We start from the raw sequence: 12,021 nt of genomic DNA, 5'->3' as shown, positions 1-12,021 counted from the left end.
TAACTTTTTTTTTTTTTTTTTTTTTTTTTTTGAGAATTTGTTTCTCTGTTTAGCGGTGTTGGTAACATGTTTCGTTCCTCCGTACCTTATTTTCGAGACAGGGTTTCTCTGTGTAGCCCTGGCTGTCCTGGCACTCACTTTGTAGACCAGGCTGGCCTCGAACTCAGAAATCCGCCTGCCTTAGAATAATTTCTTATGTACAAGCTTCTTATCAAAAACTATAAACTATTCCTGGACAAAGAATATATATTGAATATCTCCACCACTTGATAGACAACAACTATATATTTTCCATATATTGGAATGTCATAGTTCAGGGAAGATCTTTCTCTCAAAATATTTAGATATCCATCTTATATACTCAGGGCATATTTTACTCTCCTATCATTAATTCTCTAATAAAGTAATTTACTGTGTGTAAACTTCACTTTCAAATCAAAGAATTTAGTTGGTTTATTCTAATTGGCTCCTAAATGACAAAGCATGGACACTATGTCAGTCATATTTTTTGCTGTTTAATAAATAATAAAATCAACAAAGAATTTATGTGAAGCCCACACTCCAACAAAAAGAATATAGCTAAACATATTCTTTTCAGTCATGTGTAATAAGTAACATCTCAACCTAATATTGTAGACTTTTTTGAAACATTGAGATGTTCTCCAGTTTATACTTACTTACTAGAAAGCAGTCAATTGTGGATGAAGAAATGCTTCAGCAATTAAGAGTAGTTGATACTTTTATAGGAGATGAGGGTTTGTTGCTGATAACTAATGAGTGGCTCAAAATTTCCTGTAATGTCAGTTCTAGGGGTATCTATGGCCTCTCTGTCCCCCAGGCACGTCTTCTCCTTCCTTGTGCACACACATGCATTCAGATATACAGAAATAATCATAAAATAAACAAATAAATCCAAAACAGAAAGAGGCATTTGTTTATGATTATAAAAGTATGAGAAAAAACGAAAAGGATTACAATCCTTGTTTTACCTCTGTTCTAGTAACTATCTCCATATAATATCCAACCATTCATTATAGTTGATATTACCATCTATAGATAAAAAGCTGAAAGAGATTTAATGTATTACCTATGTATGTAATGTTCAAAGGTCCCTGTTTAATTATTATCTGAATTTATATTTTTTTCCTCCAGAGCTTCTTTATTGCATTTTTTACCTCAGAATTTCTGAGGGTGTAGATTAAAGGATTCATTAGAGGGGCCACCAAAGTATAAAAGACCGCAACAGCTTTATCAATTGGCAGAGTGGTCACTGGACGTAGATATACAAATATGCAAGGAATAAAGGATAAAACAACTACTGTGATGTGTGACACACAGGTGGAGAGAGCTTTGCGCCTGCCTTCTAAGCTATAGTTCTTTAAAGAGCGCAAGATGATCACATAGGATCCCATCAAGAGCAGGAAATTAAATAGGCAGATGAACCCACTGTTGGCAGCAACAAAGAGACCAAGAGTGTGTGTGTCCATGCAAACAAGTTCCAACAATGGGTACAAGTCACACATAAAATGGTCTATGATGTTGGGGCCACAGAAGGGCAGCCACACTGTAAAAAGGATCTGAATAGTTGCGTGGAGAAATCCTCCAGTCCAGGCTACCCCCACCAGGAGAATGCATAGCTTGTGGCTCATGATGGTCATATAGTGCAGAGGTTTGCAGATGGCCACATAGCGGTCATAGGCCATCACTGTCAACAGGATGATCTCAGTAGCACCAAACATGTGCTCTGCATAGACTTGAGCCATGCATCCATTAAAGGAGATGACTTTGTTCTCTTGAAGGGAGTCCACAATCAGCTTTGGAGCTGAAGAAGAAGTGTAAATTGTATCTATCAAGGAGAGGTGGCTCAGGAAGAAATACATGGGGGAATTCAGAGCCTGGCTGTTGATGACAGTGACCACAATGAGCAGGTTGCCTGAAATTGTTATCATGTACAGAACCAAAAATGTCACGAACACTACTTTCTGCATTTGGGGGTTCTGTGTAAGACCTATCAAGATGAACTCAGTCACGTTCCTTTTATTCTCCATGTGTTCAGTGTCTTTCATTTGTTTTTAAATCCAGAAAGAACTATTTTACCTTTAGGAAAAAAAAGAATTATAAAATAATTAAATATTTCTGAAATTATGTATCTTTATTACCATCTTGTTTCAAAAATAGAACACTTTTTCAAAATTTCTGGAAATCTCAATCTTCTTATTTAACTTTTATAGTCCTTTACTTTTTTTTTTAACTTTAAATTATTTTTATAAGACACAAGACATCAAGAGGAAAGAAATCACATTTCCTTGGGGCAAAGAAGCAATTATGATCTTCAGTTTATTCCAGAATGATGGAGCAGTGTATTCATTAGAAGAAATAATTTTAGAAATTAGAAATACCTAAAGTTATATATGAAATAAGATGAATTAGAATCATAAAATAGTTCCTTTACCCTATTCATAATAATGTAAATATGGGAGAGGTAAAAGTGATAATGATAATTTACCACTGTAGTGAAAAAGTAATTCAAAGATTCATGTTTTACATGTTTATTTCAAGAATTAAAATAAAATCCAAAAACTTTCAATCAAATATATATATATGTTATACACATACACACACACACATTCACACACACACACACATATATTAGATTTTACAGATGTCTTAAGTTATATCTGTATGAGTTTCCTTTTCTTCACATCTTTACTATAATGGGTGGCACAAAAATATTATACTTTCTCCCATAAGTGAGTACTAAAATTAAAGTCATTATAAAAGTAGAATGATTCCTAAAGATTGTTAGGTATAGAAATAGTACTGATGTGGGCTTCACAGTGTAGTTGATAAGGAGAGGCAAATAATTACACTGATTTGATGACTACATACCATGTGTAAATGTTGAAGCATCACATCATGATGTACACTGGGAAAGATATAAAATAAATTAACATATTTAACATATTTATTTCACAATAATTCTATCACATAATATTTATATTACTATGGGCATTTTTATTTTTATATCAACCATTTCCTAAATTTTTTCAGGTACCATTACTAATTGTAAGATTGGAAAAAATATAATTTCCATATATTTCTTGGGGTCCTGTAACTGAATACATGACCATTCAAGTTGGATAAAATATGAATTATGAAACAGTGGAAATTTTACATTGGGACATTGTAGCAGCCCAAGAAATATTTTAGTATGATTAAATAACATAATAATGTGCCTATGAAATTATAATTACCAATTTTTGAATGGTCTTGAAGATTAGCACAGAGAGATTATCATGACTGTCCCCCAGAATACCCAGCATTATTCTGAATGTCATCTTTTCTTCTTCCAACTCCTCCAGGATCATTCTCCCCTTCTTATCCACCTAAATTATGTTCTGTCCTTCAACCCCCTCTGTATCAACCTCCCAGACAAGGAACTAACTGAAAACAATAAACAAACACTCAATGAAAAGTAACCCAGATCCCAAAAGAAAAAAATATATGTTTCTTCTGACATATAGATGTTAGGTTGCAAGATTTGATGTGTGCTGGATGTCATCTTTATTGTACTAGCCAAATTTGTTCTCTCATTTTCACTAATATTTTACATGGATGACCATTAATTCTACTTTGTGTAAACAACGGGTAGTCACTTGATCTAAAATCTTTTATTTACTTGATGAAGATGCATATATCACTCAGACTTCAGAACAGTATTTAAAACTTCTTTTTCATTATTAAGTCTTACATTTTCCTGAACTTCAGATTTAGTACACTTTTTTTTTCTGTGTTCCTAACACAAAAGAAGAGTAAAGTGATTTGTCCCCATCTTATGTGAATGTGATATATAATTAAGACCTTGGAAAGGAGACCACATTCTATGTGACCCCATGAATGTATTATTGACACAATAACCTTTCAGCACCGAACCCATGAATATGGCTTCCCTTCTAAATAGCCGAAAGTCTCAGAGAATCCTCCTATGACCAATAGCCCCTGAGAATAGAATGGAGTGCATTTTTAATTGCCAGATCTTCTCTAGAGGAGCTAATCCTTAGGATAACAAAGACTGAACTAATATATTTTCCTAGTCACTCAAATGTCTGTGCCAAAGTCATATTTTATGATTAAAACTACACATAAAATCTAAACCTTGACTGTCCATCATTACATGGATGTTAATAGTTCCACTTTTTTGGTAAATTTTTAAGTAATCTGAATACATTTTAATTCTTTTTTTAAAAACACTCAGATTCCTCATTCCCCCTCACACCATGTAGACACAAAGGCAAATTAAACAACTGAGCCATATATCAAAACTAATGTCTTTAGTGCTTGATGGAAGAACAAAGGAATAACTGAGTTTCATTCACTGTTCTGGTTCAAAGATTAATAGCATACACATTGGTATTTACAGAGTAGCAAGGAGAGATTAATCTTTCATAAATGACTGTAAATGAAGAGGCAAGGATTTAAATGGATAACTTCATCCCACACTGAGAAAACCTGGTCACGAACTTAAATTCCCATGCTCAGATTTTTGGATGCGAAACTTTTGCTTTGTTCTGCTTTTTCCATATGCTTTGTGCAGCATGCTGAGGCTTTCTTGCCATGTGTATGATTCCTGTGGGACACCTTATACTAAGTACTGGCAGTACATTTGGCATTGCACTAAGTGATTTGTGTGTAGCTTTTCACCTATTCCTCACAACAATATCAAAATGTTTAGGCACTATTGAATGTGCATTTTTAAGAAAAGAAGACTTACCTAAAGTCCCAAAGATAAAATGTAGAGGATCCTGTATTCAAATCCAGGGTGTCTGTCTCTAGTTGTTTAGCATTTATCAGCACCTGTGTCTCCAACACAGATCAGTTCACTTTGAAGGTCAGAATTACAGAGAAGTGAGTAGTATCTTAAAGCCACCAGCTGTAGTCACAGAAAACTCCATAGTCCTCTGCTAATCTCCAAAAGAAAGCCAGATGGTAATGAGTTCAGATCTCTAGTCTGCAAGTCTATAGAACTGCTCTACATTAGAAATCCTTGGGTATTTTGTATTTTATCAACTTGTATACAAGTTAAAGTTGAGGAGCTATATATTAGGCAGGTTAATTTCAAGGATCCTGAGCTCTTCAGACCATAACAGAGGACAAGAACAGCCTAGGTCTGCTAAATTGTAACACTGATATCTTCTGCCTTAGCATCTCACCTTTCTTTGGATGACATAGTATAAATACATACAAGTACTTCATGGTTATCAATAGCTTTCTTGATTCTTTAAAAAGGTGAAATTTTAGTTTGAGAAATGCAGAAATTCTACTGTATAGCTAGGGCTTTATTTGCTGTAAGAGAAACATTTTTTCCACATACAAAAATGTTTTAAACAAAATTAAGTGTTCTTGATTCTGAATTTTAGTACTTATTTCCATTTGTGGTTGAAAGTATATACATTCCTCTTACAAAGAGAATTTTTAAAGCACTAATTTTTTTGATATTAGCTTCAGAGTTGAAAGGGTTCCTTAAAAGAAAAAAGAGTTCAAATAGTTCTTCTTCCCATACTGACCTGTCCTCATGGCAGTGAAGGCTATACTTCTGTCACAGATTCCAACGAGCATTTTAAACTTTTCAGTTGTATTCTATGTCTACCTCTATTGATATAAGCTGAGATTTCCCTTTTAGGCATCCTGAAAATTACTAGTTTATTTTTTAAAGAATAAATATGACTTTGTATAAACTAATAAATTACACGGAGTATCACAAATACATGACGATCACATGCCATACACAGGAAGAACGTTCTGTAACTCATCTAGCTACTTAGTTCTCTTTGTCCCTATGTATAAAATCTAGATTCCATAAATTTTACCTTTATACATATTTATAATTAGAGGATTTAATTACTTTTATTTTAAACTCCTTGCAGGGAGAGAATGAAAATATGATAAACTAGCTTAAAAATCAGAATTCTGAGTACCCTACCTTGGATGCTGCTGTAGTTGAGAATGTCCAGTGTGCTCAGAAACACATAGAAATTATGACATACAGCTATTTAGGCAGCATTTCATATAATATATGTATCCCAAATCTATGATTAATGATATTTCAGGATGCAGAGACTGCTAAATGACATAAATGTTTTCAAATACTTTTAACAAGTAATTTCAAAGCTCTGATGTTTTTGCAGTTCTTATAAAAGTGAAAAGAAAAGGAGAAAAAAAGAAAGGAAGAAAAATATTATGTTGAATTTGAAACTGAAAGTCCTGAGGAAATACAAAGAATCTTTGGATTTCTGTTCTTATAACAACAATTACAGAACAAGAAGCACAAATATTTCTAACCCTTAATTTAATTTGGTCAATAAAATAAAAATGAACAAACAACTTCTGGAAATATTGTGCATAGAAAGGCTACTGAGGACATTATTAATAGATGAGTCTTTCTCACTTTTGCCCTCCCAAGAATTAATTATTTATTGTTTTGGAATATTTTATTTTAGAAACAGATATTTGATGTATTTATTTATGCACAACTCACCTATTAATTCTTTTCACTGCAGTTGAAACCAAGGTCTGAATCTGGTTTTGGATATTTTGGAATGCAGTATGCATCTCATAAGCCCTCGAGGACGTGAATGGCTCCCATCACTGTATAGATAACGAGCTGGGGTTTGTTTAGGCTGTGTCCCTGAGGATGTTTTCTCTTTCTGAGGTCATGCAGAAGACAGAGATACTTATCTATGAACTGAGCTAAAATGAACCAGGACTTATTCTGTCCCGAGGAATGAATTTCAGAAACAGATACACTTTTAATCAGTGTATAATCTGGAGCTAGATGCCCCATGTGATTCCCCTCATCCTTATTGGCACATCTGTTGATGTTGTCATTGTTTAGGTCTTTTAAAAAATGTTTTATTGGGTCTTTGTGAAATTCACTTCATTCAACCCAACTCCACTCATCTCCCTATCTCCTCATACTCACCCTCTACCCTTGCATCTTTCCCCCAAAAAGAAAAAGAAATCTTGTTGTGAGACTCATAGTGTGTCACAGTGTGTCCCATAGTATACCCTTTGGATAACACTACTTTGCTTACAAATGTTCTTTGCAATAAATTATTGGCTTGATTTGGACCTCTACCTTCTGCCACACTACCAATACTGGAACCTCACTGAGACTCATTTGATATCCTGCAGCTGCCCTGTGTCATGGAGATCCTGTAGCTTTGGATCTATAGGACTGGCCTCTTGTATTTCAGCAGCTCATCAATGGGGTAGATGTTGGGGTGATCCAACTCAAAGCCCTGGGACTGGGCCTGAGAGATATCTGAGCTGCTCCGTGCATCAGCTCTCCTTTACCCACAACAGCAGGGTATGCTATGAAGCCCGACCACAGCTAATTCATGCAATGCTGCAACCAGCAAGGGGCAGAGCAGAGATTCTGCTCTTATGCCCTTGGGGCCAGGTCATATACTCTCAGCCATCAGGGCCAGCTCTACTGTGCTACTCCGACATAGTTCAGGGCCTGCTATCTCTAGTATTGCAGCTGATGAGGGACAGAGCCAGTGTCCCACTCTCATGACCCTGGGGTCGGCCCTCTCACATGCCATAGGTGACTAGAAACTATGGAGAGGGTTGAGATGAAATCTTTCCCTTCTTCCTGAACTACTGCATCATGGCAGACACATTACAGAGCCAGCTCTCCCACACTACAACCCTTGGAGCCAGTTCACAAGTAGCCCTGCCACCAGGATCAGCTCTACTGTGCTGCCCAGCAGAGATGTAGATCCTGTTCTTGTGAGTGCTACAGCAGGTGAGGAGCAGGGCCAGCTCTTATGACCCCAGACCAGCTCTCCTGTCCACTGCAGCTGACAAGGGCAACAAGGGGGTAGGAGGTCAGGAGGGCATCTCTTCCTTGCCCATGCCACTGTATAGCATATAAGAGGCAGGGATAGAAATCCTGTGCTCATGCTCTGGGTTTAGGTATTCTATAAGTAATTATATTTTGTAGGCTTACACTTTTCAAAACTTACTTTAATAATGGTTCTTAAATGCTTTAACCTCTCTTCTAGTCCATCACCCACCACAGGTAGTGGAAAAGAAAGGTTAATAGGGCATAGGAGGATGTGGACCTGTTTAGAAATTGTTCTTTGAGCCAATCTTTCTTGTCAGCATAGTAGCAGTTTAGTTCACAGGATTCAGCAGTGGGTAGCTTCATCTACTCAAAAACACTATTCATGAATCACCAATTGCAATTTGATCCTGAAGAAACCACGAGGCTCTGCCAATTGACCCAAGTCTGCAGAAGTTTCAAGAAGCTGCCAGAACACCACCAAAAATTCTTTGGGGTGTTTCTATCTATGAAAGTCACTGCAAATGATGATCAGAAGAGAAGGCAAGGTGAACCAATGCCACAGTACTATCAGTGAAGACCAGTATCAGGAAAGCCCAATGAAGACTAGCAAAATATGAGAAGATGAACCAATGCCACACAGCATGGTCCACTGTCTGTTGGGTCATATGTATATCCTTTCCAAACATCTAATGTTCTCTCAAATATCCGCTCTAGAAAATAAATCACACACCCCTTTTCAAGGTAGCTTCTAGAAAAACACGCATGTCTATTCTCAGAAAAACATCCTCTTACATGGCTGCTTCAGGAAAAACATACTCTCATAAGACAGTTTCCAGAAAAACATCACATGACACAATGGAGTCTACAAGGAAAACAGAAATTTCCACTTCAATATTGTAGAGATTTTATTGATATACATTCTCTGTCATATCCTAAAGACTAAATCTTGCAGGAGACTTTCTGGTCTTTCTGCCTCTCTTTCCATGATGTTCTGTGATCCTTAGTTATAGATGTTATGCTGTAGGAATATCAGCTGGGACTAGGCAGGTTATAGTCAGTTGTTCTCCACATTTTGACTTGTTGTTTGATTTTGGTTTTGGTAATAGTTGCTCTCTGCTGTGAAAAGAAGTTTCTCCCTCCCCCCAGCATAATGTTTTTATTAATTATTTTAGAATTTTATATAATGCACCCCAATCACACTTGCTTCACATTCTTCTAAGGTTCACACTCCTATCCTTGTGCCCTCCCCCTGAAAACAAACACAAACAAAACACCAAATCCAATTTGTGTTACCCATATACTCATTGGAACATGGTCAAACTCCCAGTGGTCAGTTCCTTAAAGAAAACTGAATCCTTCACCCCCTGGCCCTTGACTAGAAACCATCAACTGCAAAGAGATATATACTATACAGCAACTGTATCATAGTTTTTTTTTTTTTTTTGGGGGGGGGGGGGGTGTTAAAGAAGGTTTACTATTTTTTTCCTCATTTTTCACTTATACAATACATTCTGACAGCATCCTCTCCTTCCTCCCCTCTTTCAAACCCACTTCCTCCCACTCAGATTCTCTCCTTCTCTATTTCCTTAAAGAAAAGATCAGTGATATTAACTGAAGACTGTATAACAAGACACAGTAAAAGAAGGCATAAACTCTCTTATCAAGACTGGAGGAGGCAACCCAGTAGGAGTTAAAGGTTTTAATGAGTAGGAAAAGAGTCAGAGTTATCACCACTCTCACTGTTAGGAGTCCAGCAGAAACCCAAAGTTAACAAAAAAAAAACCACAGTAGGTATGCAGAGGGCCTAGCAGAGACCCATGCAGGTTATATAACTGCTGCCTTGCTCTCTGTGAATCCCTATATGCCCTGCTTACTTGATTATTTGGACCTTGTTCTTCTGTTGTTTTTGATCCCTCTGGCTTGTAGAATCATTCTTGCCCTTCTTTCATGGAGGTCCTGAGCTGTGCCTAATGTTTGACTGTGGGTCTCTATATCTACTCCCATCAGCTGCTGGAGGAAGCCTCTCTGATGATGGGCTAAGCAGCAATCTATGGGTATAGCAGAATATTACTACAATTTTGTATTATACTCTGGGACTCTGATCCATCTAGCTTCTGGATCCTGGCCATCCAGATAGTGTAGGGCATGGGCTGTCTCTCCTGGCATGGGCCTCAAGACAGCTCAGTAATTGGTTGGCCACTCCCACAAGCTGTGAACCACCATTGCCCCAACATATCTTGTTGGCAGGACAGGGTATGGGTTGTAGGTTTTGTGGCTTGGTTGATGTCCCAGTCCCCACCACTGAGAGCCTAGTCTGGTTATAAAAGATGGTCAGTTTAGGTTTCTTAACCTTCATTACAAGGAGTCCTCACTAGGGTCACCTTCATAGTTTCTACTGCACTAGATTTTCACATCACCCCAGTTGTCTCTCCCCTTACTCTCTCCCTCTGTCACTCTATTCCTCATATCATCCTTCCTGTTGCCAATCCTACCTACCCCCAGGTGTCTCCCATAGACCTCTTCTCTTTATCTAGTTTCTATGGGTCTGTTGATTGTATGATTATCTTTTGTTTGACAGCTAATATCAACTTATAAGTGAATGCATATCATGATGGTCTTTATAGGTCTGAGTTGTCTCCCGCAGGGTGATGTTTTCCCAGTTCCATGCTTATGCTTACAAATTTCATTATGTCAGTTTTTTAGCTGCTGTAATTCTCCATTGTGTAAATATGCCACATTTTATTTATCCATTTTTAATTGAGGGGCATCTAGGTTGTTTTTAGTTTTCTTGCTATTATGAATAAAGTCTCAGTGAACATAATTGATCAAGAGTCCTTGTGGTAGGTTGGAGCATCTTTTGGTTATATGCCTAAGAGTGGTATGCTTAGATCTTGAGGAAGATCAATTCCCAAAATTTTGAGCAATCTCCATATCGTGATTACCCCTGGAAAAGTGAAGGCTATAAGACTGACAATTAATAAATGGAACCTCATGAACTGATAAGATTCCCTAAGCCACTGGAATAGTGGCAGTACAAGTTTGCTTTTCCTCCAACAATGGAGAAGTGCTGCCCTTGCCTCACATCTTCACCAGCCTGAGATCATATGTGGTATTGATTAGTTATTCTGACAGGTGTAAGATGAAATCTCAAAGTAGTTTTGATTAGCATTTCCCTGATGGATAAGGATACTGAATATTCCTTTAAGATTTTTTTCATTCACTTGAGATTCCTCTAATGAGAATTCTTTGTTTAGGTCTGTACCCCAGTTTTTAATTGGATTGTTTGTTTTTTTGATGTCCAGTTTCTTTATTTTTCTAAAATATATTTTGGATATTAATCTTCTATTGAATGTGGAGCTGACAAAAATCTTTTCCCATTCTGTAGACTGCTGTTTTGTCCTATTGACAGTATCATTTACTTTATGGAAGCTTTTCAGTTTATGAGATCCAATTCATTAGTTGACAATCTTAGTGCCTACACCATTGATGTTCTATTTAGAAAACTGCCTCCTGTGCCAATGTGTTCAAGGATATTCCCTGCTTTATCTTCAATCAGTTTCAAAGTGTTTAGCTTTATGTTAAGGTCTTTGATCCCCTCAGATTTGAGTTTTTGTCCAAGGTGATACATATGAATTATTTGCATTTGTCCACATGCAGAAATCCATTCAGATAAGCATCATTTGTTAAAAATGCATTCTTTTCCCTCATTGTATATTTCTGCCTTCTTTATAAAAAATCAGGTGTCCATATGTATGTGGGTTTATGTCTGGGTCTTTTATTCAATTCTTTGATCAATGTGGTTTTCATTACTATAGCTTGAAATAAATGATGTTGATACCTCCTGAAGTTCTTTTATTGTTAAAGACTATTTTGCTTATACTGTTTTGTTTATTGATATGAAGGTGAGAATTGTACTTTCAAGGTCTATAAAGAATTTTGTTGGAATTTGATGGGGATTGCATGGAACCTATGGATTGTTTTTGGTAGGATGGCCATTTTTACTATGTTATTCCTACCAAACCATGGGCATGGGATATCTTTCTCATTTCTAATGTCTTTTTCAATTTCTTTCTGTAATGAAATTTGTCTTAGTCAGGGTTTCTATTCCTGCACAAACATCATGACCAAGAAGCAAGTTGGGGAGGAAAGGGTTTATTCGGCTTACACTTCCA

General features: G+C 36.7%; 1 protein-coding gene across 2 annotated transcripts in view; it reads right to left on the bottom strand.

The window, feature by feature from the left end:
* LOC110285666 (olfactory receptor 4C12-like) overlaps nucleotides 1-2,066 on the bottom strand; it is a 6,837-nt gene extending 4,771 nt beyond the window's left edge. The window contains exon 1 of one of the 2 annotated variants that reach the window (XM_021152006.1): nucleotides 1,156-2,048. In XM_021152006.1, the coding sequence (XP_021007665.1) occupies nucleotides 1,156-2,048 (893 nt within the window). Of the gene's footprint in view, nucleotides 1-1,133 lie in introns of those variants that run through there. The other variant, XM_021151998.1, reaches the window with a different exon arrangement.
* Nucleotides 2,067-12,021: the final 9,955 nt, after the last annotated feature.

Source organism: Mus caroli, chromosome 2, assembly GCF_900094665.2.
Source record: "Mus caroli chromosome 2, CAROLI_EIJ_v1.1, whole genome shotgun sequence".
Taxonomy (NCBI): Eukaryota; Metazoa; Chordata; class Mammalia; order Rodentia; family Muridae; genus Mus; species Mus caroli.
Note: the sequence above shows the minus strand (reverse complement) of the source record. Positions and strands in the feature narration are given on the sequence as shown.